The following is a 27,500-nucleotide window of genomic DNA, read 5'->3' as shown; positions in this document are numbered from 1 at the left end:
AACAAGCACTGCTCTGGTCTGTGGGTTTTCTAAGCTACATGTGCTTCCCGTCCTCAAGAACTGCAGGGGAAGAATGATAAACAGCAACGCTTAACTCACACAGAAAACGCTGTCTAGACATGGTCAGAAGCTCTCAGAGGGAATATGGAATGAGAACACTGGAAATAAGATGTGAGGTGGAGAGAGCTCCAAACATACAGAGACGGGGCTGATGGATCACGATTCCAGTGAGGAACACATCCTTCTGAAAAAAGAAGCTAGGGCTGAGGCACTAATTAACGTTTTTGTTGTTTTCCGAAGGATGAAAGGGTAATACATAAACTTACTGAACCGCTGCTTCAAACAGAAACATTTAAGCCATCGTCTCTTAGTGGCCTACAAATGCTTCTCTAATTTAATTAATGAGGTGTATAAATTACTTTTTAAACACTCCCATTGGAGGAATCTGCCAGTGGCCTTATTTCTCTTAAGATTAACATGAGGAAAAACAAAACAAGCCTTCAGACCATCGAGGTTATTATAGTTTATCACAGCAGTCCCACTTCCTCTTTCCTCAAAAAGCCGAGTGGATTGAGCTCCAAAAAACTGAAAATCAAAACGAAAAGCATGCATCCAGCGACATTCATGCAAAATGTCATCATGTTGCTTCTTGCACTTTTTGCAATACTTTTAAAGCGCTGCTCTAAAAGAGAGGTGTTTCGGAGGCGTATCGAGTTATTCCAGAAGGGATCTCGAAGGTAACTGCGACTTTTTATCTCACACATCAGACTTTTTTTCAATTGCACGTTCTCAAAATTGTGAGATATAAAGTCATAATTGCGAACGGCTGTGAAATCAATCTGAAAGAGCGTAAGAAAGTTTAGTTTGTATAGACAGGTTTAGGGTGTCCTTTACCTCAAACATGCTTCTTGAAACTTAAGATATCTTAATGGCACAGTTGAAGCAAAGAGATCTCTTCCGTGAATACTTCATCAAGGTCTCTTGTCCTTATCTTGTCGTTCTGCGGTTTCAGTTCTGTGTGCCATTTTAAATTATTGTAAAAAAATAAAATATGTGGCCTATGTTCATGTAGGCGGTATTTGCGCAAGCTTTCATTTCCGAGACCTTGATGTTTTAAAAATGATGGCTTACTTTATTTCTTGTGGGACGTCATGTACGGTTTTCTCTTTCTTTCTGTTCCTTGTGAATAATTACCAATAAAAGCTTCTTCATTGTAAAAAGTTTGTATAAACGTTTCCTACCTGATTTGCTTGCCCTCTCTCAGGTCATACAAAGAGAAAAAGATGTCTGTGTCCTCTCCGATGGTGTTGTATGTGAAACTCTTCAGGTTGACGAAGAGATGGTGCGGCACAGGCATCCGACACGTGTCCCCGTGTCTTTGTCTTCCACCATCCTGAAAACAGAGTAAACTGCAGCTTTACATGACGCCCCGAGATGTTACACTATATGTTCTAATGTTACGTCAGATAATTCACTGTGCAAAGTCGTTTTATGGAAAATTGTGATGTTATTTTAAGTCGTGTTATGGTACAAGGTATGCTATATGTTACAATACATTGTTGTGTTATGTTACGTCATGTCATGGTACTGTATGTTATTATATTATCTTAATATCGTTACATGCGTGACGTTACAACATGCGTGATATAACACATTTAAAACATGATGTAACGATATATAACAACTTGTAACACCAAACCACAGCAAGACATGACAAACATGTAATACTATAACATTACTGCAATGTGATGTAACATGCAATGCTACAACATGTAACGTTGACTGATATAAAATATCTAAAATATAACAGGTAATGCCATAACGTAACGTAATGTAACGTAACGTAACGCAACGCAACGCAACACAACGCAACGTAACGCAATGTAACGCAACGTAACGTAACAACATAACATAATATATAACATGTAACACTACAACATAACAAGCAACTGTGTATCACATGACATGTCAGAACATGTAAATACGATAGAACACAATGTTACAAAACATATAAGCCTGTAACACTGTAACACAGCATGTGATATGCTACAGCATGACATACCATAACATGTAAGAACATACCACGAGATGACACAACAACACACTGCACAACATTTAACAACAACTTGATGTCATATCATACGTGTGATACATATTATTACATATCATGTTTTTCTAGGTGTGGTACACTGTTATGTGCTGCAGGTAGATGTGATAAAATGCTATCTGCAGCCATTTACACTTCTTGCATCGAAGGTTTATTCAAAAATATAATATAATAATGTTAATAAAAACAATATAACATCATCTAAAGGGAAGATGCATATTCATCAGTACTTATGGCAGAGTGTTGTTTTACTGACCTATATTCAAAAAATGCATTATACATAACTGTGAAAGGTCTTTTAGCATGACCAAAACCAGGGTGTTTAGAACTAAATGTCACATTTTAGCCCACAGTGAACCACGACCTACTAAAACATCCGTACGTTAACGACTCGGAGCATTTCTGACAAGTCTGAGATGACAGATATACCTGGGACGTGCTTTGCTGGACGCTGTGTCTGCTGGACAGGTGCTGTCAACGGAGAGAGACAGAGAGACAGAGAAACACCGTCATGTTTCAGAATAAAACCCTGTGGATGTGTGTATACTGTACAAACAGCAACTCACATCCTTAGAATACAAAGAACTGCATTTCAAACGGAAACATGTAATGTAAATACTGCGTACTGTGTCGTCAAACCTAAAACAATGTCAAACGAAAAAGAATTTATAATTCTAGTATCAAAGGGAACAGAGTTTCCTGTTTGATCTGTAATTGAGTAAATAAGACACTTGCTTAAGGGTTTGAATAACGCTGTGTGGATGTACAGAGCAGTATCTCCTGAGATATCTACATCTAGATTAATCATATTCACTGAGGCATCGTCAGCACAAACCTCGAGCAGAAAACACATGCTCATAATCACATGGTGAAACACGCACACACACACACACACACACACACACACACTCTTGCCTGGGAGCCCGGGTGACTTATGAGTCTGTGTTTCTTAGCTAGCATCTTTCTCTTCGGTGCTTTTGACTGCGTTTAGAATAAATTATAAACACAAACAACCATCAGAGAATGCATGGTGGGAAAAGAGGCATGCTCATGAACGCAAAAATAAAAATTAGATTGTGTCTCCCAGTTCAAAACACAGGCTTCTGGTGTTTGAGGTAAAGTGAAGTCACAGGTGTTCTCGGTGGTTCTGGTTGGCTGATAGACTGCTCTGGGTTGAGGGACATCTGGTTGCTACGGTATTTTTGGCAGTTGCTAATAACTTACTTGGGTGTTCTTGGTTGCGTGACGTTGTTATGCAGTCGCTGCAGTGTTATCTGTTACTGACACTTCTATTGCGGTTGCTAGGGTTTTCTGGCTGGTTACTAGGGCGTTGCTTGTGTTTTGTGCATATAGTGATGCTACTATATGGTTGCTAAAATGTTCAAGGTAAAGTGATTATGTTGTGCCTTTGTTAAGTTGTTACAAGGGGTGGGTGGAGTTACGGTTGTTAGCACTTAGCTCTAGATGTGCGTAGTTGCTAGGGTGTTCTAGATGGTTTCTAAGGCTTTGTTTGGGTGTTCTTGGTGGAGTGGAGTTGCTAAGGTGTTCTGTGTGGTGGTTAGCACTTTGCTATGGAGTCCTGGGTGGTCGCTTGTACATTGCACAAGTGTTTCTGTTTGAGTAATGTTGTCATGTGGTTGCTAAGGTGTCTTAGCACTTTGCTGTCCAGTTGCTATGGTGTTCTAAATGTTTGATAATGCATCGCCCACGTGTCTCTGGCATTGTTATGTGGTCGCTAAGGTGTTTTTAGCTTTTCTTTGCTGTCTAGTTGCTACCTTTAGTGGTACTTTGCTGTTCAGGTTGTTAGGTTCTGAGTGTTTGTTGTAATGTTGCTATGCTGTTCTGAGGGATTGTTATCTCTTGTTAAATAGTGTTTAAAAAATTTCTAGGTTTTTGCTAGTTAATCCTGACTGGTTTGGTTGATAATGTGCTGATTGGTTGGCTGGTTGTTTTATATTGCTATAGTGAGGCATTAATGTTGCTAAGTGACGGCTTGGTTGTTGTGGACGGTTGCTGTGATATTACTATGTCATCATTGCAGTGTTGTGACATTGCTGGGGATCAATTAAGTGTTCTTAACAGTTGCTAGGACACTACTGGTTGTTGGTAAGGTGTTCTGGGTTGTCGCTAGGGTGTTTGGGTTGATTGATAGTGCATTGCTAAGTGGTTGATAAGGTGTAACTAGGCAGTTCTTTGTTGTCAGTTTTGGGTCTGAATGGTTGCTAGGCAGTCGTTAGGTGTACCGAGTGGTTACTAGGAAATTAATACTGATTGCTAAGATTTTCTAGATGCTGTGGTTGAGTGCTTTTTTTGTTCAGGAGATTGCTAGGACATTGCTAGGTGGTTGATAAAGCGTCACTAGGTTGTATCCGCTGTCTTTTGGACGATTGCTTGTTGTTGCTTTGTTGTAGCTGAAGGGTTGCTAGGTGGTTTTGAGCAACTGTGTTCCCATTTCTATACTGTGATTGCTAGGATACACTGAATGATTGTTAAGACATAGCTTGGTGGTTGATAATGTGTCTAATGTGTCTAGTTTGGATCTAGTGTGTTCTGGTTTGTTGCTTGTTGTTGCTAGGAGATCGCTAGGTTATTTTTGGCAACTGTGGTCACATTTCCAATTTTATTGCTAGGATAATCTGGATGGTTGCTAGAAAATTGTATCTGTTTGTTGTTGCTTGGTGATTGCTAGGCCGCTTTGGGTGACAGTCCTATGCTGTAATTGCTAGGGTCTGGATGGTTGCTAGGACACTACCATTGTGGTAGTACTTGCTATTCCACAGCTAGTGGTTGCTAAGGTTTTTTGGATGGTTGCTATCATAGTATGTGGTTGCCAAGGTGTTCTGAGTGGGTGCTTTTTTGCTCAGGACATTGCTAGGTGGTTGATAAGCTGTCACTATATTGTATCTAGGGTGTTCTGGATGGTTGCCCACTGTTGCTATGTTGATGCTAGGTGATTGTTAGGCTGTTTTGGGCAACTGTGGTCACACTTCTATTTTGTGATTGATAAGGTACTCTGGCATTGCAAGGTGTTAGACGTATGATCTGAGTGTGGTTGCTAGGGTATTGCTGGTGACTCCTAAGGTGTTCTGGGTGATTGCTAAGGCATTTCAAGTTGTTAGTCGAGTGTTCTGAGCAGCTTCTGGAAGTGTTTGCTTATAGTGATGCTTTCCTTAGTAAACAAATTACCTTTACTAGAAGAACCGGGGAAAGGTATCATCAAAGCTGCAAGCGTATCTCAAGATAAAAAGTGAGATTTCCTTGATATAGTGCTTGACAACGAGGGAGTGAAGTAGAGTTTCATTTGCGAACCCAGTGGAGGATTTCAGGCCGAACTGAGAAATATCTGAAAACAAATATCTTTCCTTCTGTTCTCACTTTCACCATCAGGGAGGCTAAACGCATGCCTGGCGGGACTCATTAATCTAAAATAGCGCCTTGCGGCACAGTGAGCATGGCAGATTGTACAGTCATACTACTCCATGCTTCTCTGAGACTTCAGCCCCTGACTAACTTGTATATGTATACTGTTCTTTTGTGAAATGAATATATGTTACCCATTTAGCAGACACCATTTATACAAGGTCACAGTACATTACTGCAGGAGCTGACAGTCTTTCTCAAGGGCACAATGTACAGTGCAAAAATCTCAATGAGTTAAAATTAAACCTGAAACTTGCGCATCGCAAATAAATGAAAATAAAATTGTATAATTTTTTTTAAAACAAATAAACAATGTTTAAATTAGACAGGTTTGCAGATTATTTTATGGCTACAGAAAATGAGGTGTACCACTTAAAAAATAATTCGGAAAAAATAAATAAACAATTACCACTGTTAATTACCATGATCAAATTTGCAATGCAACATTATATTATATTATATTATATTATATTATATTATATTCTAAAAGGTTAAATTTTTAGCATCAAATAAATCAGACCAAATATTTGCCAAGTTGTTTACGCATTGATAAATATACAATTTAATTGAGAACACATTTGTTATTTTAGAAAATAGTTTGACAGCACACTAATTACGATTGTAAAACTGTGAAATCTTTTGAAAAGACAGCCACGTCATTGTTTTGTAACAGGAGAGCAAAAAACCAAGCATAAGGCGACAGAAAGATTTCTTTGACAGTATTACAGCAAAAGCCAAAAAACAAAAATTGGAATGGAATGAATATAGAAAGTGAACTGAAAACAGATAGCTGGAGTAAACTGCGTGTGAACAGTGCACGTGTAATCCAGAACCAGAAAAGCTGGGCTCTTTGATTTAATCTATCTTCTGCTTCCCTGGAGACAATTCAGCAGCAACTTCTAACAAAACCAGAGGTCTTGAGTCTCTGCAGCTTCGGTGCTCTCTGCTGCCCGAGGCCAAGTAAAAGTCTTCTCTCATCTCTGTCTCTCTGTTCTCCTCTGAAGCTTGTTTCTTTCTTCTCTTTCTTTATTTTTGGTATTTGTGTGAAACTCCTCCGCCTCCCACATACCGAGCTATACAAATCTCTCTGTGACCTCAACATTTGGCTAGTGCACTTAAAATCGAGTCGAGATCCAGCTACTCTGCCCGAGAGTGTTTGCTTTTCCTCTGAATTTAGCCCAAAAACTTAGTCAAGTAGTCTTAGTCAAGCGTTTTGAATAGCGCTCTTTTCTTTTTCAGTTTCCTCCAACCTCTTTCCGTTTCTCTCTAACTTTGTAAGTTAAGTGGTTGAAGGAGAAACACTGTCGGTGTCAAACCAAACGTTCTGCTTCAAAACACAGATTCATTTCGCTGCACTGATTTATCTTAGTTTGCAGCAAAATAGAAGTCGCTGTTTGGCATTTGCGTGCTTTAAAAAGTAATAAATATCGATATTAATATTTTAATTATATTATTAAACTTTGCATATGATAAACATTTAATATTATGAATATAATAAATGATGAATGCACGATAAGAATAACATTATTAGTATTATTATAACATTATTATTTACTGTTATATCATTTACAATAATAATGATAATTGATTTAGTACTATTATTAGTATCATCATCATTACTGTTGTTGTTTTTATTATTATGATCGTTATTATTATGTTTCAAATATGAAAATACAGAACACCGTGAATATATTTGATTATTAACAGGCTTTTTTTCTTTCTTTTTTAGTTTCAGAAATTATACATATACAATAACATTTCAGGTTTAGACACCGCTTTCAGATTGGAGCCTTTAAAACTAAACTACACACACACACACACACACACACACACACACACACACACACACACACACACACACACACACACACTACACACACACACACACACACACACACACACACACACTCACTCACACACACACACACACACACACACACACACACACACACACACACACACACACACACACACACACACATCTGTACAGCGCTGAGGTAAATTTGGCCCCTGTGCTGCCATATAGCACAAAAGTCCGTTCCCACACAAACCCAAACATAGAAACGTATGGCATAAACCCGAGCAGACATCATGGAAAAATGTGTGAAGAAAATAAATGTACAGTATTAGCATCCTTTCCACAAGCTGCCATTCACAAGCACCTGTTAGAAGCAGATGCCGGCGTCGAAAACATTATCGGTCTAGAGAATAAAGTCAATTACAGAGAGTAAAAAAATGATCAAAAGCTAAAAAAGCTGCTTTTTATCATTTCCAATATTGTTCCTTATTAAACTCCAAAGGGTAACTGCTCCACAAAACTGAAAATACGCTGAGGCGTATGTAAATGATTCATTCTGATGAGGCGTCCTGGGAATACGCCTCTAATGGAGTGTTTAAGAACATTTCTGTCTAATTGTTCAGCTCCTTCTACAGGTGGGGACTTGGCAACATCTGCACATTATGCCTACATTATGCGCGTATGCAAAACAGTTGCAGGAATACATTAAAACATTAATTCCTGCTCTGGTTTACACGGATGACTCGCATATTAATAAACTCATTGGGTAGAACTCGCTGCGATTCAAAACAAGAAAATCAGCCCAAAGTATTACAACCGTTATTATTACGAGTGCACGCTAAACAAAAGTAATCACGGATAATAACAAAAAACGGCCTGAATTCCTTTCACCATTAATAGTTTCTATACGAATGAAAACAAACTGTAATATATAAAATATTAAGATAATATATAATTATATTAACCATTATGTGTAGTTTATAAAAACCCACTGAAATAACCCTAAAATATTATTCAATATTACACTATTTTGTTGTTTAATAGTTTTGTATGACGCAATCATTATTTTTTATTATTAATCATTACTTGTAGTAATAGTTATTGACTTGATTTATTATTCTTCAGGGTATACTGAACAAGTCTTTTCACTTTAAACTGTTACAATGGTCAAAATATATTTCAATTATTCATCACTATTAATCACATCCAAAATAAACGGTTAAATGTAAACTGCATTATATGAAATATTTAAGCAATAAAAATGTCATTATTTTCTGTCATTATTTGTATTTTCTTTCTATATGCACACTGTAAAATCATCAGCTACAGTATATGAACAAGCAAACGTGAACTAGAGTCATGTCTTGAAAAAACATATTTCTTTCCTGTATGGTTATAGTGGCTGACTGCTTTAGGGATGAAGAAGCACACATCGAGATGCACTCACCATTTTGTAGAGATCAGAAACGCTGATCTGGTCGGCATCAACCATTTCAAACTCCTTCCTGGGCACCAGATCTAAGCCTAAGTGTCTGATGAACACAAGAAAACAACAGAGCTCAGATTAACACTGGAATATTAAAGTATTCGTATAATAAACGAACAGAAGATTTGGCAAGCTTGCAAACATTGCTCTATGCTAATATCTCACAAGACATAAGACGTTTCCAGACACATTTTCCACACTAAGCTGTTCATTTTGAGAGGCGCGTGCGAAACTGCTAGCGTTAGCACTACGTGCAGCTGCCATAGCTACAGAAACAAGTGTCGCCCTCATAACCTGATTATGAAAGTGATGGCATGCCATAATTTATCTTAATATAATGTAAACATTTCTTCTCTCAGATTTCCCAGACGTAAATAAAAACATCAACAACCTTAACACCAGACTAGCATTAAGTTAGCAACTAAACACATGAAAGATAATGGTGCTGAAAAGTTTGTTGAAATGCACATTTTAATTAATAACTACGTTGTTATATTTGCCCGGGGTGTTTGCTAAGTGGTTAGACAGTGGTTAAGTGGTCAAACTGAATTCATTGTAGCATGCTAACACTAAAGTAAAACAGCTCATGTATTGATAAGTTTTATAGGTGATAGGTGGTTGCTCTGGTTGTTGTGTTCCCGATCAAAGCGTTAGCATTAGCATCGCCCAGGGTCCCTGTCTAGCAGGGGTGTGCTTATAAATCTGCATATTTTCTGAAAAGCTCAATGCAAATGAGTTCTCCAGAGAGACATCTTGCATCATTGGCTTGTATCAGAGCAAAGATAAATCCATTTGTTGATGACTTTGTGTAGACAGACAGTAATAAACATATTATGTGACAATTAAGTGCTTTTAGCAATGACAAGCTTGATATACTCCACAATTGCAGCGTGGATGCATCTAATTTGCTACGTCAAAATGTTTCGAAATGTATAAATGTCTTGTTATCGAGGCTGAATTAACTATCTTGCAGTCATATGCAAAAAATAGTGTAACGTACTGTATATTATGAAGTATAATAGTAACGGTGACACTTGCCAGAAAAATGCAAGGAAATTGATATAAGCTGAGAAAGGTGTAATGAAAACATTATTAGATTGTTTGAAAAACACTCGAGATGCTCTTCAACTCATCCTTCGAGTATTTATAGAACTTATCGGTAAGTGCTCCCGTCTCAAATCCATTTTGTCCCATTTACTCAATTATCTCTTAGTTTGCTGATCTGAAGACCTGGCAGTGATGCACTGCTGAAAGCCCAGAACCACAAAGTGCCTCATCACAGAAGTGAATCTCCAGGTGACCTTGAAGAAGAGGGATGAGTGGTCAACGTGGACTTGACACAGATGCTGATACACTGCAATATTGGATCATCTGACCTCTAAAATACTCTAGGTTTGGCCTTTCGTTCATCCCTGTAAGAGACGAACCCAATGGCTTCTGTTTTAGAGGCCTGGTCTACTTGATGGAGAGATGGAGAGCTGAATTTTCAGTAACGGCAAACGTATATTGAACATCAAACCTTTGAAAATCTCTCAGAAGAATGAAATAATGATGCAAGTACTGTAAATACTGACACTCAAAACTCAAACGCTGTGGAGATTTGCACAACTGTGTAGGTTAAAAATGGGGGCGGTATCTGAAGGACAAACACAAACGCCTTTCAGTGCAGTGAAAAATCTATTTACTCTCAATTAGAAAGAAACTCCCCCCCAAAATACTCAAGCTTGTGTTGTGTTGGTTTGTTTGGCCTCATATTTAGTTTAATTCACATTAACCAGGCTGTGAATGACATTTCATCTCGTTCTGCTCGTTTGCTGTACTGAATTGGGCCAAGCGGGTTTAGGGTGATGGGAAAGCCACAGCGATCCATCTAATAGCGTTTTAACTTTGACTCCACAACCAGGAGGTCTTTCTGAAATTTGTCGATTTTTACAAAGACTATCGTTCTGGAAAGCGTGGTGTGCTCTGATTGGCCAGCTATCCAGTGCATTATGATTCAGCTTTAAGGATCTTGTAAATGCACAAACAGCTTGTAACTCCAAAGACGAAGGAAAACATGAAATCACATCATATGACCCCTTTGCTAACAACACCTTAAAAGCATATTAGATTTAGACCTATGGTGGAAATTGCCATGACAGCTTACACTGCTAACAAAAACGCAAAGGCATCTATTCTTGTTGTTTCACCAGATTTAGACCTATGGTGGAAGTTAACATGATGACTAACACTGCTAACAAAAGCAGTAAAACATATTTTCTGGTTCTTCCTCATAATCTGGACTCATGGTTTAAAGTTAGCGTGATGGCTAACATTGCTAACAACACCTTAAAGTGGGGGTCATCAAACTTGATCCTGGAGGGACGTTATCCTGCGCAGTTTAACTCCAACATGCCTATCTCAAAGTTTCCAGTATGCCTCGTAATACCTTGATTAGCTGCTTTGGTAAAGCACCTTTAATACTGGTTCTTCCACAAGACTTAATCCTACGGTGGGGGTTACCATAATGACTAAGATTACTAACATAACCTTTAAGGCAACTTGATGGTTCTTCCGTACGATTAAGAGAAGGTTTTTTTTATTATTATTATATGAATTTGTTCTGGGTATTTTCTGGGAGGTAAAAGAGAGTAACTCACTCATTGCCCCAATCCAGTCGTACAGTGATGTGGCGTTTGACTTCACGGACTTGATCCTGGGTCAGGTGGCCTGAAAGCAGTTGTCTCCTCAGATCAATCAACTCGTTCATCACGTGGCGGAGCTTGTAAAAGAGGTCGACTTTATGCTTCTGTAGAGAAAAAAACAAAAAAACAAACGGCAAAGATTTATTTAATCCATCTACTCATGATCAACTAGCCTCAAATTTGACCAGGCAAATGTACAGTAGTTGTATAGTACATTCTACAGTGCATGACTGCAAAACACACTTAAATAATAAATTGCACTGAACTACATAAAATTTTAAAACACCGATTGGCTCCTCAAAGAGTGAAAGCATTACCATATATATCTTCCATGGCATTTTTATGGTACTTCAAGGTACTCTAAGGAACGGCATGGTATTACCACATTAGCAAAATGTCCATGTCCAACAATCACCAAAATACAGTGATTTTAGTTGGCAAAAACTAGTGCCGACCAATGGCAATAGATGCCTAAATTGGTAACACACCGGTCCAACGTAACAAACGTCTGTTGCTGTTGTTCGTAATTACTCAATGCAGGGTAAATTAGCTTTGAAATAGCAGTCATTGTAACAGCACTCAGATTGGCAAATAATTATAGTTTTTATGTGTCACTGAAATAATCGTCTTCAGGTTGTCCTGCTTTTACAAAATCGCTGTCAGTGTGAATGGTACTTTATGCTGCCTTCAGATGATGTTGGAATTACAGTACTGTAGATAATCAAAGCCACAGACAGTCGAAGAAGTGGAACCACCACTGAGCATCATCTAAGCACATGTCCCAAACCGCAAGGCTTCCTCTACAAGTTTGTGTATGATGGATGATAACGACTCCCCCATGAGCCCTTGGGGAGACATGCAGCAGACAGATCTGTGCGTTTGTCACACCGGCATGCTGTGCCGACTGTGCGTGTGGTCTCCAGCGCCCTCCATCACCAAAACATCTCAGAACTCGAGTTTGATGTGCTCTTGAAAACAAAGAAGGTTTATGCGGAGTTTACACAAGAACGTTCCCCTGGATACCTAGATATGTAGCATCTGTCAGTATGTCATTCCACAGTCTGTTAATGGTGAAATCAGATGGGATTTGGACATTCGAGTAAATACCACATCCATCAAACTCCCTGTTGTATTCTGTATGTTTTTTTTTTTTTTCTGGTTGTTCCTGGCACTGGAGACTGATAGCTTCCCCCTCTCCATGAAGGCATCAATAATTACTCCTAGGCAGAACAGCGTGAATCATTTCCTGCTAGTCCTATTGGTGAGGTTCTTGGAGAAGAATCTCAATGACCAGCTGCAGATCGCAGCATTAGTCCACTTCCTGTTGGAATAAGCGGAGCGGAAAAATTCTGGTGGAAACTGAGACAGAATCTTCAGAAAAAGGCCAGTATGAATTTCTAAGCTGGACCAAGTTGGTTTATGTTGCTTAATACTTGTTTGGGGGCTGGTTTTGTTGGTAGACCAGCATGGTGTTTTTGATGAAGTCGATGGGAAAACCAGCACTGCAGCATCTCATGCTAGCAAACAAGCATGGATCCCTATGATATTCCAACCTAGTGCACACTGGTTAGTGATTGTTTAGTGCTGGTGAACCAGCAAAGACTTAGAACTGGCTGATTGGGACAGTCTTGCGTAAATGGTTTGCTAAGCAGTCAGATGGGAAACCAATGCACTCAAATAATATGCTAACTAAACAAATATGGATGTCTACATTGGTCCAAGCCAGTGGGTAATGCTGCTGGTATGCTATATTGTCTTTGTGGTGAACTTAGCTGACCAAGGTAGCCTTGATAGTATGGCGTCTAGTCATCTAGTCACACGACAGTTGAGTGGTATGCTATTGAAGTAAACTAGCATCTTCTGGGGAAACTTGAGAGATTAAATTTAGAGACATAACAATTCTCTTCAAGACACTGCGTCTCCAAATTCAGCTGCTGCTATCAACATCCCTTTTATAACAAACTTGCACTTTTTTCAAAGACAATTACTATCAAGTCTAATTTCTCAAGATGTTTGTATTCTGCTGCTCTGATTACAGTTCGATAACCCTTGACTATTCTGTAACAACTGTTTTAACAACTTGTTACTACGCGGTTCGCTGTGGGAAAAGGAAAATTCAGGTTAGGTCATTATAGCTTTAGGAGCAAAGTACCATTGCTCTACACTTGACTTAGCGAGAGTCGACCCAAACACACAGAATCATGTTGACAGATATCAACCTGAACAATCCAGTCAAATATAATCTACTAAAATAATCTGCTGTCCATCTGCTAACACTTTATCAGACTCATGATTTTATCTCAAACATAGGACTCAATTAGATCAATGAGATTTAGCCACTTCTAACTGGAATAAAATGAATTAAATACATAAAAAATGAGTCTCTTCTCCATACATGAAGATATCTAGTTTAAAATGACATGATGTTTCTGCATGGCTTCCACATGAGATATTTTTGGATTCTGGCACAAGTAGATGTTAGTACACAGCGTGGGGTCATCCTCCCTTTAGTGCTCTTGCTCTCTTACCATCCAAGAGAAAGGCAATCCGTTTACACCAATGACACACAGATTTATCAGCCTCTGCAGTATAATGTGATTATGATTGTTGTAAGTTGGCTGTCGAGAGACCTGTATCAATCCTTGAGCTTTAACTGAAATTAAAGCTTGGATTGACAGCCTCCCCCATAACCCGACGGCAAGAACCTCGCCTTCTCTGCGGTAACTTAAAGATGGATTGCATCCAGTTCACAATCCATCAGGATCCTCTACCACTTACGTGGTCCCTAGTCGATTAACGGGCATATTTTAAGCATTGACATTTCAGCACAGTATTGAGAACAGACGCTTCAAACGTCAACAGAAAGAAACCTCATGACAATTGAGCGTTTTAGTAGAAAATCTCTAGAAGCTATCCATAGATAATGTAATTGATGGTAAAACTAATGACAGTTGCGTTATGAACAAATAAAGTGTTTTGACAGCCAAAAACTAGAATTTACCCTAACTAACTGGAATAAATCTGCCAATCATTCAGTACCATTCCTTGTTGTAAGCAACGATTTAGCTGGAGAGCTTGGATGGAAACGCACCATTTGTGGACTGTGCTTTAGGGAATACAGCTGAAGAACACTCAGTGTGTGAGTGTGTGGGAAGAGGAGCTGCAGCATGTGTTGCACCGAGCAGTGTGAAGAACATGTATTTATCACACTTTCCACAACTGCATGACTCACATGCTTTAAATACAGAGACCGGATTGAGCTACAGTACAATGTGTCAAAATTACATTTCACCATGTCCATCTCTCAGCCAATTCATCCATCTCTACTCTTAGCTTCACATTCGGTAGAGCTGTAATAGGAGATAACATATTAACTGAATGTTTCACTCTTGAACATGATCAAGCAGCTTGTTCAAAATAAACTTTAGCCACTCATTTCCAATGCTGGAATCTTTCAAAAGAGGAATGGCAGGTGCAGCGCAGTGAGGAACGGCACATTGTTTGGCAAACTTTCCCGCTATGTCTTACTCTTATTGTTTAGTCATATGCCACCTGGAATAATAATATAATCTTCTTCTGGTGCACAGGAATTCATCCAACTTCCTCCATAAACAGAAATCCAGGAACAATCTGTAACAACAAGCTGTTTTATGCAGCTTAGTTGAGATGAAGGGTCTATATATATATATATATATATATATATATATATATATATATATAAATTACTAATAAAACTAATCATGTGTTATTGAATTTTACATGTTGCAGCTTAGTTGAGATGAAGGGTCTATATATATATATATATAAATTACTAATAAAACTAATCATGTGTTATTGAATTTTACATGTTACTATATATATATATATATATATATATATATATATATATATATATATATATATATATATATATATATATATATATATATATTGCTTATGTGAAGTTTGTGTGTCTAATTTGTGTTTTATTTTATATAATTTTAGCTTATAACTACTTATTTTTTTCATCCTTTTTCTCAGGCTATAATGTTTGTATTTACTAATATTTAACATACATATAAATCGACAAATTAAATAATATAAATAATATTACAAGGTTAACTGGTGATTTTGGGGTTAGATAAATTTCTCTTTCATTAGCTAACTTCCTCTTTTTGGCTGTGTTTTGTCTCTCCGTGACGTAAACTATAGGGATGAGGTGTTTTTATCGGCGTGATATTTAAATAACGTTTCATCCGCCACATCTATCAACGTGCAATCATTCGTACGATGAGATTGGCGGCATTCAAACGTTTCATGAGATACATGAATCATTTCTGCATTAAATTGATAAATGAGGCCCATTATGAATTCATTAATTCACGTATATTCAACTAAATACACTGCACTGCGTAAACTGTATGGCTCTCACCTCCTACTGAAAGTCGTAGAGAGCAATGTACCCTCAGTGACTTCTAAACATCAGCTTCCACCGAGGATGACGCCTCAAATAGCATCAAAGCGTTTCTCATTAAAGCCCTGTTTGTTTAGCTGGTTAAATGACCCATTATAACCATTAGCTCTCATGAGAACACAAAACTATCACGTTCTTCTCTTGTTCTGTGACTTCTGCCTGTTTTAGTACGACACCGGGTAAATACAACAGACTCTTGTGAGGAAGAATCGAGGTTCATCAGGTTAGTCGCACACAAGTTGTGCTAGATAGTAGCAGAGAATTAGCACTTAGAAACAAAACACAGCATGCTAGCGAGCCTGAAGTAAAGGACACGATGCAATTGTAAAAGCATATTAAAGAAGCTAGTGTTAAATACAAACACGCATTTGCCTAACAGGAAATGGACGTATTATACAAAACTATGAGAAAATGATTTATTAGCTTCCTGTGTCCTCTGTTTGAGACTCTTCAGTCAGATAGAGTGTGACTCACACCGCTTCGCCCACGTTCTGTACAGTCACCGCTGCTCCTTCGGGTGCTAATGCTAACACTCACCTGCACTAGCCGACTCATCTCGCCCCACACACACGGGCTCTTCTCTAACCACACATCTGACGCTTAGCTTTTGTTACAGGGAAGAAATCAGACGGCAAATGGGATGAAAGTCAAATAAAACTTCGACTATTAGCTAAGGAACTGCTAGCGGGCGTAAAGAGAGAGAGATTTGCGCATATGTGGGAGATCGGTGGAAGAGCAAATGACAAAATGAATAAACATAAAAGGACACGCATGCGAATAACGAGCCAACTCACTGACAAATATACGTTTGGTGAGGAAACATTATCTGAATGCTTCGTTTAAATAACAACTTATGGGAAAGCTGCCACATTTGAGGCTGAAATGCACCATTAACTTAAGGGTTGAAGGTTTTTTTAATGTTAAATCTTCAGGGTAATTATTAGCTCCACATCATAACATTTGCACAGCGTGAAAAGAACAAATGTGTGAGTACGTGTGGATACGAGAGCGAGTGTATGTGCGCTAACTAGCTAGCACGCTAGCGCCCGACCTCTCATGGCCCGGAACGACCTTTGCTCAGGGCAAGCGACCTCACTTTACTCGCAGCGCTGTCAGTCAGTCGGGGTGTGCTCGCGTGTCTTCGCTCTCGGTCAACAAAGGGCAGCGGAAACGACTGAGCGCATGGGAAGGTCAGACAGCACTGTGGCGATTTCGCGGCGAAAAAACACGCAACAAACTGTTCAGAGACCTCCAACAAACCTCACGTGACTCGGACGGTTTGAAGTTCAGCTTGAAATTACAATAAATCAAAGCAAGCTTGTCAAACTAAACAAAACCCATATAATATTTGCTTTCGTTGAAGCTATTCTTTGTAATGGATAAATACACTTATTTAATAATTACTGTTAACATACTGCGTTATCAGTTTAGATTAAAAGTTAACAATAATGTTTGACATCTGACATAATCTATAAAAGCTAGACACAATAAATTGCATTTCGCTAACAAAATGAAGCACAGAATGTCAAGCAGGGACTTCTGGGAACGAAGGATAACTGAATTGAGTTCAATTATTGAGTTCAACATGTTGATTAAAATGAAATGAATGCATCATGAATCAGACGTGTCCAGGAATCTGAAGAAAGTGAATCATCTTTCCACCTTCATCTGCCATAAACACTTTAAAGAGATACTCGATCTTCCACTTAACAGTGTCTTGGAAACACGAGGATAAGAAGCTGCTAACTCGTGCAACTTCAAGTCACTTAGGATAAAAGCTTTGGCTAAATGAATAAAGGTAAACAGCTCTTAAAGAGACAGCCCAACCGTGACGCAAAAATGTTCACATGGTAAAAGAAAAAGAGGTGCGGGGTTTTTTTAACCTTTTTAGGATAACGTTTTTTAGCTTTCCATCGACTCACGAATCCCTCACGAACCCTGGGAAATGAAACCAAAGACATTCGTCCTTTTAGACCAGACTTATATGGAAAAAACAGCCAAAAACACCCCTTTTGTGTTATTTCAAAACGGCATGAGGTTAAGCAAACGATGACAAAATTGTCTCGATAAGCTATCCATTAAACATCAGAAGCAACGCATTTTCAGAAACAAGCATAAAAGACATTAGTGAATAAGAAATGCCATTAGTGGGTGAATTAGTCTTTTAGAAAGAAGAGGGGAAAAAAGCAAAGAGCAAAGAAGAGCTGGATATTAGCAAAAGCAAGGCACTGATGCTGCGAAATGTTCTTCTTTCATACGAAAGTGTAATTAAACTTGATGGGAAAACATCTAAAAGAAAAAACACTGAGCATTAAAAGACAAATATCAGCGAAAACTACGCATGTATATTACGAAATGCTCTTTTTTCATATGAAAGCGAAGTGAATCTTGATGAAGAAACGAGTTTAGAGCGACTTGAGTAAATAATGACGGCAATATTAACAAACACTGAGCTCTTTATTTTTCGTACAAAAGTGCAATTAAACTTAAAGAAAGAATAGCGACGACAAAATTGTCAAAAACAGCAAAAGTCAAAAAGAAAAATATGATCTATTTTTAAGAAACGTGTAAACGACAACAAAGAAATAAAGAAGTGAAAAGGATCAGATTTTGTGTACATTTCAGCGAACAGTGCTCTTTTTTCGTACAAACGTTCAACTAATCTCAATGAGGGTAAGAAATGTGAAGATCAGCAAATGTTGAGCATTCGTGTTCTGAGACGCTTTCTGCTTCTGTATAAAAGTGCAATTAAACGTAAAGAATGAGTTCAGAACGACGACAAACGATTCAAATAGTAATTTATTTGTAAACGGCAAATGAACGAACACTAAGTCTTAAAGTTTTTGATAATGAAGCCTATCTTAAACAGGTTCAGAGCAGCATGAGGGTAAGGACGTGCCAGATGAACGTGTTTTAAACACATCCAGGCAGAAGACGGCATATTAGCGAAAACCACTTTCTGCTACAAAAGTGCAATTAGACTAGCTAAGGATTAGCACGAAGATATCCCGACTGTTACCACGGCAACTTTCGTAGCGCGTCGCCCAATGGCGTGCGTCCACTCAAAGGTCGTAACCCCGCTCCTACCTGCGGGCCTGACACAAAGAGAACGAGACGCGGCAGCTCACCGCAGCGGTCCGACGCGTCTCTCCTGCAGCCTCTCCCGTGCAGCGGCTGGAAACGTGCGGAAACCATCGGCTGTCAAACGCCTCGGTCCCTCTTCCTCTGCAACTGGTCTCTCGCTCGCTCTCTATCACGCTCGCATTCGGACGCGCGCCGCCACCCACGTCGACACGCAACTCTCTCTCCAACTCCAATTTATCGCAAATCTATTTTGGACACGGCGTGCGATCGCTCTCCCTCTTCCTGAAGTCTTGCTTTTCTTTCTCTCGTTGTGCTGGAGTTACCTAACTAGCGCTGCGTGAAGCTCTCGGCAGCCCACACGCACACGCGCTCGCTCGCTCCCTCCCTCGCCGTCTCCGAAGAAACGCAGAGGCTTGCCAGGGATCCTCGCCATTGGAGGAAAGCGCTGCCGGTCCGCTTCCCGGAGCCGTGCCTCCCGAACACGAGGAGCCGTCGACATCCAGAGACGAGGGGGTTGATGGGCGGTTGCTAAGGCGTTTCGGGCGGTTGTTAGGTGGCTGCTTCCTGTCTGACGCTCACGTATGAGCCTTGGTGAAGTAAAACAAAAAAGTGTTTACTTACAGTTACTTACTGTATTAATGTCTTTAACGGATTGATTGAAATAAAGCTAAACGAGCGATGTAAATTAGACAATAATACAGTATAATATAATTGAATATAATATATCATGCTGCGGCTGTAATTGAAACGCTTAAATGGCATATTTTATTTTCTTGTATTTTATATTATATGTAAATATATTTAATTTATAAACATGCATTTTTCTTAAGTATGTGCATGATTGTGTTTGTACAAAAAATAAAGCCCACAATTATTACAACTATTTGCAAAAAACAATCAAAATATAAGCATAATAGTATACGCATAATAATAAAATCACACACGTTTTTTGTTTGTTTTTTACATAAATGTTGCATATAAGTGAACGTAGGCTTTACAAACTAAAGTACGGTAATAAACTGATTTTGAAATTTAGTATTAAAAATATCACATTTATTGGTGTATCAAATAATTAGTGGTTTAATGTTTTAAAGATGATTAGTGAGAAGTGATATGTATCTTTACTGTATCTCTACATCCACTGAATATATATTTTGTTTTACAGTTAATTTTATATCATCGTATGAACTCGTAGACTGAAGAAATGAATATTGAGATTTGCTAAAGATTGCATTTAACGGTGTTATTAAAGTGCATTACACGACAGCAAGGGTGAAGGATAAAGGATAGCTTGGCATTATAAATATACAACAAAAATCAGACGAATAGCAGCAAAGCTCTGCTCGACAGACTGCATGATTTCAACATTCACGCTCCGACATCTCTAAGAACGCTCCTTAGCCAGCGCCGCTAATGTGTCGGGCTGGGTCTTCTTCTGATTCCACTGAGATGAGAGTCCAATGTGCTCTACCTACAATCACAGGCTATTCAGTCCAGGTGCAGCTATCAGATAGACTCTCTCTCACGGATGGCCGTCACAAACCGTGCGAGTCCTTGAAAACAGCGAGAGATCCGCGAGAAGCCACGCTAGCTGAGCGAGGCATCTGTGCGGCCATATTGCTGTCGAGGAGCGCTGATGGGGAAACGCTTCCCAATGTACTGCTGCCACGCAGAAACTATTTATGCATGCGTTTTCAATTGTATTTGACAAAATTATCATTCAAATAAAATGTGGGTAACGTTTCACCCAAAAACCAGAAAGGAAAAGATAAGAATTCAATTACGCGTGAATAAATATCAGGTCAATTTTGGGAAAATACCAAATCTTGTGTTATTTTTCAGGATCATTTTACTTTTTCAGCACCTGTGTTTTCATTAGACTGTCAAGAATTATAATAAACATAAATATATTGTATATGCTAGAAATTATCCACAGTATAGTAATAAGAACTACGTTTAGGAGCCAAAATGTGTCTTATTTACTTGAAAATAAATGAATAAATACCTTGCAGTTTTAGGCTTTAGTTTATTTAAGCCAAAAAATATATATAATAATAATAAATAATAATAAAATAAACCAAAAGCATTATTTCACATGGTTTTCAAAGTGAAATGTGACCTATTTATTTATTTTACAAAAACAACATATACATGAAGAAACAAACAAATAACAGATTTAAAAAAAAAAACATTACAACATTATAACGCGTACTAGGGATAATTTATTTAGAAATGAGCTAAATTAACAGTGTTATATTTTATTATATATAGATTAATTTTAGCAAGTTAAAAGTAAAAATGAATAGTTAATATTAGGATTACTCAATTAAAAAAAAAAAAATTGGTAAAATCTTCACTACTCTCTAAAACTCTCTATTAAAGGAATCATCCATGTTCTAACAACATAAGTGTTTAATATATATATATATATATATATATATATATATTAACATTAAAATGCATACAAAAAGTAACATTACAACGTTACTTCCAACGCTGATCACAAACAATCATATCTAAACTAAGAAACACCATCCATCCTAAAGAAAGTGGCGTGAGATGGGAAAGACGTCATCACACACCAGAAATAATCTTTAACACTGACTGGTGAGCAAAATAAATCCCGTTTATAAGTATGTTTCAAACACGGCCCTCATCAGCCATTGGCTGAACAAACAGCTCGTCCACCATTGGTGGAGTCAGTCATGTGACTTAAAAAAAGCAAACCGCACTTCACTTGAGTTTCAAGAGCGGTGCAGAAATGACTCACTCGAAGACGATTTCTTTTCAGGAGCAAGGATTCGTACTGAGAACGTTCAACATTTCGACCGAGAACATTGTGTTTCAAAATATATAAAGGTCGGACTGAAACAGCTGCAAAAAATAGCCCTGGATAATAACGCAATGGGTTGGGGGTGGAATGAGCCGCACTGCATCATGGGTAGAACGCGAGAGAGCTTTGAAGTAGAAAATGAAACAATGAGGGCCGTATCTGTGTCCGTTAACCGAGCTTAGAGCATGAAACATTGACGAAGCTGGACGTTTTCCGCCAGATGCAGAGAGAATATCTGCCATCTGTGAGAAGGATTCAAAGCGACATCGATGGTCTTCGATGAGAAACAAGCGTCATTTCGAACATATCACACGGTTACGGATGAAGACGGTCAGAAATGAAGCTAAAACAGCCTCCCTCCTCCATCCTATCTTTTGTCCCTGTGACTCTAAATATAAAGCGCAGTCGTTCCCAGATCTGTGTGTTGTAAACCTGTTGGACACGCTGCTCCTTTCTGCCAGAATTCACCGGAATGATCCAGCCCCGTGAGTCACTCGGAGTGAATCATCATCTCCACATGTGTGCACCCCTCCAACGATATCGGGGATTTCTGCACATACACTGTTCTTGGTGAGATCTCAGCAAGAGCCGCTGGTTCAAATATCAGCACGCTTGAGATTCGTTAATTGGCGCGAGAATGAGGGAAATTCAGACCGATACTGAACAGCAAGATCGCCTGATACCGCTCTCACACAAAAGAAATGCATTTGATATTTTGAAAATGATACATTACTTGAGTTTCTCTTCACACGAATTCACAGAGTTTCAAATAATAGACTTCATGACTTCAAAACGATATTAACATGCGGGGAAACTGATGCTTTTGAACGTTATCTATGTGTTTTCACAGACGGTAGGTTTGTTCGGAGTACAGAGATCTTCTTGAGAGACGAGGAGCTCTGGTTTGAATCCCGTGTTTCTACGGTTCGACATAACTGTTCAAATCTGTTGAGATCACAAGGTTGCATCAACAAATGTGTCTTTATATCAGTGTTGCATTTGTTAACACTACCGGGAGGTTTAGGGTTGGATTGTAGGACATATGTCACAGCAGTCTGAACCATCACAGAACATACCTACATCAACACAACAACATGTGCCAGGGTTCACATATTAAACCTGTGTCACTCAGTGGACATTGCCCTGCAAACGAGCAGTGAGTTGCACAAATAAACTATTATTTACTTAGAATAAGTACACTTATTCTACCCTAACAGCTTACTCTGAGAGTTTTGCTGCAAATGAATAAGCTGACATTTCCCTTCTGAATGAATCAGTATTTTAGAACGAATCACCTCAGTGAATGATTCAGTGACTCGTCCACCAAGAGAGTCACTTGATTGCAACTTGACTTTAAAGGCACAAATCCACATTTTAAGACATTCTTGGGCTCTTTAGATATAAATATGACTCCTCAAACAGAAAACATCTCATTAGCCAAATAGACCTTTTGAGACCACAATTTTGTCGTTTTTTTTTTTTTTAAACTCTTCGAGACAACAAAACATTAACATCTTCCACAGAAATACAGTCTAATGTCTCTCTCTCTCTCTCTCTCTCTCTCTCATTGAAGCATGAAAATTCAGCCTTTCATTTTCACACTTGTGGGAGGCTCAGATCAAAACCACCAAAGAGAATGATTATCGCAGAGTATTGTCTTTCGGTGTTTCCTTTCCGGGTTTCTGCTCTGGCTTCTCCTCCACAAACACACTGGGGCTATCCGTCAGGTCATCTCCGGGCGTCTCCTGCTCTCTCGTTTCGCTCATCAGTGATTGATAACACAACTGCACAACTAGTTGCTTAGCAACCTTTCAAAGAACCGCAGGGCGATGCAGGAGAATTTCCGAAACTATCTGCATTAGCAAACACAGAGCGCCGATCAACACTGAAGTGTTAAGCTGTACGTACAGTTAAGGTCAAGACGATCTGATATTTCGAGAACGCGTAAGGTCATATCCGATTCAGTCGGCGAGTGAGTCATTAGACTGATTCAAACCGGTTGTCTTTTTGAGTCTCGAATCAATCAAGCCCTTCTCGGGGACAGCATAGCGTTAAACATTATCATTAGGCTAACAATAGCGCTAAATGCTAAAAATACACAGGAAGTAGGATTGCCACGGGAAGGCGGCGATACGCCTCATTCTGAGTACAAGCTGTGCGGAAAAACTTCTCTGGACTCTCTGGAAAATTCCGGCTCGTCTTCTTGCGTTCGAGACGCCCCGCTGCGGCCAACAGCGAGATTTGCTCAGACAAAGTGGGCACTACGGTGGGCGAGAAAAGAAGAGAAAGAGAGACAGACGGAGAGAGGGAGGGATGCCGAGGAGGAGGCTTAGAAACAAGTTTCTTAAACTTGTTTTGTTTAGGTTTTTTTTGCACAGGCAGAAAGAGAGGGAAGGCATTCCTGGGTAGTTAAAGAGGCCGAGGTGTCCTTAAACACAGCGCTGAACAGAAGAGCACGGGTTTGATATAATCCATACATTTGAGGAATTTCTTCAGCATGCGAGATGGATACGGAGAGACAGGATCTGGATCGTCTAGGTTTCTGAGCTCTCCGTGTTAAATGCTCGAGGGTTTTCATGAAACAAAACTACATTCAAGTGTTGTTAAAAAAGACTAGAATAGATTTATTTGTTTAAAGGTAGAGGGTCTTTTCTTCATTTTGAGATATTCATAGAGCAAAACATACTGGGGTCTTTATCTTCTTCTTTTTTTCTCTCAGAAATGGAGACAGGGAAAGATTCAATCGAATCAATAGATAATAATGACATTTAATTTTATGAACAATGTAATTCATTTAGATTTAACAGATTCATTAATTATTATTATTATTATTTTTAGAATATTTGTGAGCAAAACATTTCATTAATAACTGATTTTAATCATAAAAGATATATTTTCATGATTTAATTTAGTTCAGTATTGTATTTAACAGTGCTAGAAAATGATTAATTGTGATTATTTGCATGCAATAATTAAAAAAATTGTTTACATAATATATGTAATTACAGACACAGTATATATTTCAGAAAAAAAGTGTATATATATATATATATATATATATATATATATATATATATATATATATATATATATATATATATATATATATATATATATATATATATGTGTGTGTGTGTGTGTGTAATATATTTACATATACATACATTACATTTATATTCATGCAATTATGTGTCTATATATATTAACATACACATTATGTAAAAAACCCCATTTCGGATTAACCCTAGAACACTAGTATTTTTCACAATTGTGTGTGTGTGCATATCTATCTATCTATCTATATATGAAAGCAGTCAGATAGTCACAGGCTGATCCGGACAGAGGTCCACATCCACGGACCGCCCCCTCACCTCCGCGCCGCCGTTGCCTTAGTAACAGTGATTTGGCAGGCTAGTCAGACACTACGAGGCAGCCCACACAGATCAACGACACCACGGTTCTCCAGCAGTGACCGGGAACACAAGAGCAGGGCTCCAGCTAGTACACTAATACGTGAGAACCCAACCATTTCGTGAGGATTTCCTAGAATGAGAGCGAATGAATAATTCATTGAAGTCTTCAAGTGGTTCAGTTCATCGTCTCAAGGCTGTCTTTTTTCGGCGAGACAAAAGGGAGGTATTTAGAAGAATGCGCCCACCGCTCTTTTCCACGCAGTGCAAACAAATGGGAAAAATAACAGACTTTAATTCATTACATGCTGAAAAATCATTGCATGGAAGAGAGCAGCTTTGACAATTCCTTTAATATCTCCTTTTGGTAAGAAAGTACGCTTCGGAACAGTAGAATAAACTATTCAGCGTTTACTTATTCATTTATTTTAATCATGTCGTCAGGTTTGCATGCACAAAATAAATAATAAAACAAAATTTAAAAAATCAAGGATATTATTTTGAGTTGTGTAACGTATTAGGCGTATAGTATACAGTTCACGGTCACTTTCAAGTGAGCATCCCTATGCCCTTGTTAGTGACGACTCACAAGCCTGTCATTATCATCATTATATGACATTATTTTTTCATAGAAATATTACAACAGTTGCATGTCTTACTCAGAGATTGCCATAGTGTTCGGGAATATGTGTGCATCACTGAAATACATAATCATACAAAATCAAATAAAACATTTCAGATAAGGACGCAGAATCAAGGACGTCTGAACCAATGAGCGTGAAGCTGTGTCATCAGTCAGTCGTTTCCCATCATGCTTCTGGTCCGTGCCGTCTCTGGAGAGTAACTGCGCTCTGACGTCAGAGCGGACACTTTTCTACCCAGCATGCATCTGGCAGGGATCGCCGCTCATCTCTAACAAAACCTAATGAAAGTAGTCATTTCATTGAAAAGAGTGATAGTCTTATCAAGAACTTTAAATCTAAAGTTTAATGTGCACCACAAAGAAAATAAATACAAAATTAAACAATATATTTAAAACAAAATAACTTAATTGTATATATAAAATAACTTAACATTATTATTATTACTTAAACACTTTTTTCAATTTTATTTGTATATGTACATAAAATAAAACTGAAATAAGATACAAGTAAACTATATCATTAAACTGTTATTTTATTTATTTATTTATTTTAATATTTATTTGTGATATCCCATATTACTTCATTTTAAAAATTAAGCAATAATAAAGTTGCAATATTAATCAAATAGTAATACTATGTTTTATAAGGACCAAATAAATAAACAATCGTTATTGTTGTTTATTTTATTTAACATTGTTACGTTACCTCGGCATCAAAAATAAAGTTTAATGTGACCAAAACTAAAATAATCATTAAAAAATACTTAGAAAAACACAATTTAATGGCATAAGTAAACCGCGTGTATAATTAAACTATATTTTTGCTCATTTATTTTTGAAAATGATGAGTTATTGTGACATGTCGCATATGTTTTTAAATAAAATGCTGATGTTATAATCACGTAAGTTTAGTTAGGACAAAAAATAAATCAATAAATCTAGTAAAAAACGTCATATAGAGCCTGTCAAGGTTCATCCAGCAGCCCATCTACCAGCGACTCGTCAAACTAGAGTTATATCTGAGACTGAAGGGAGACACGTCAAACAAAACCATGAAGCGCCATCTTCATCGCATTTAAAGTCATCCCAAATAAAAACCTGCTCAAAACCTCTACACATGTTTATAGAGGACTCTGTACGGGGGTCTTATAACACTCAGTAGGCGTCAAGATGTTGTTAGACCATGTGCGTCAATGCTATCCGTACACTTCACACATGAGTGTCTCGACGTTTAGAAAGGTTCTGAACGAAGCCCAATCATATCCGCAGCGCGTCTCTTTAGCACTCGTCACGAGCGTGATCATCGGCAGGTAACTACTTGGTCGTAATGCGCCGCTGCTCCATGAACTTATTTCCACCGAAATCGCATTAGGACTTTCTAAAGTGTGCATCAGCCGCAGGCCGGATCTGAGAGCGCGCAGACGCTGGATTCCTCTGCACTGAATTTGTGGTGTTTACAATGTACATTTGTTGAATCCTATAATGCGCGAAGACGGATTTATCGTAAACAAGCGGCCAGCAGCGCAGCGCAGTGTGTGTTTCCTCCTGTGATAGGAAATATTTCTACCCTGAGAATGAACAA

The 27,500-nt window shown here is 38.3% G+C and overlaps 1 protein-coding gene across 11 annotated transcripts in view; it reads right to left on the bottom strand.

Annotated features, from left to right (window-relative positions):
- The window catches only part of dock3 (dedicator of cytokinesis 3), a 149,299-nt gene that overhangs the window by 57,929 nt on the left and 63,870 nt on the right, over nt 1-27,500 (bottom strand). For 10 of the 11 annotated variants that reach the window (XR_006247623.1, XM_043222472.1, XM_043222473.1 and 7 more), the window contains 4 exons: nt 11,451-11,599; nt 8,773-8,857; nt 2,537-2,578; nt 1,242-1,393 (listed from right to left, as the gene is read on the bottom strand). Coding sequence is in view for 10 of the 11 variants with exons in the window: in XM_043222472.1 (XP_043078407.1) it covers nt 1,242-1,393; nt 2,537-2,578; nt 8,773-8,857; nt 11,451-11,599 (428 nt within the window). In the remaining variant the exon portion in view is untranslated. Of the gene's footprint in view, nt 1-1,241; nt 1,394-2,536; nt 2,579-8,772; nt 8,858-11,450; nt 11,600-19,076; nt 19,518-27,500 lie in introns of those variants that run through there. The other variant, XM_043222471.1, reaches the window with a different exon arrangement.

Source organism: Puntigrus tetrazona, chromosome 22 (genome assembly GCF_018831695.1).
Source record: "Puntigrus tetrazona isolate hp1 chromosome 22, ASM1883169v1, whole genome shotgun sequence".
Classification (NCBI taxonomy): domain Eukaryota; kingdom Metazoa; phylum Chordata; class Actinopteri; order Cypriniformes; family Cyprinidae; genus Puntigrus; species Puntigrus tetrazona.
This window is presented reverse-complemented; position numbering and strand designations above follow the sequence as displayed.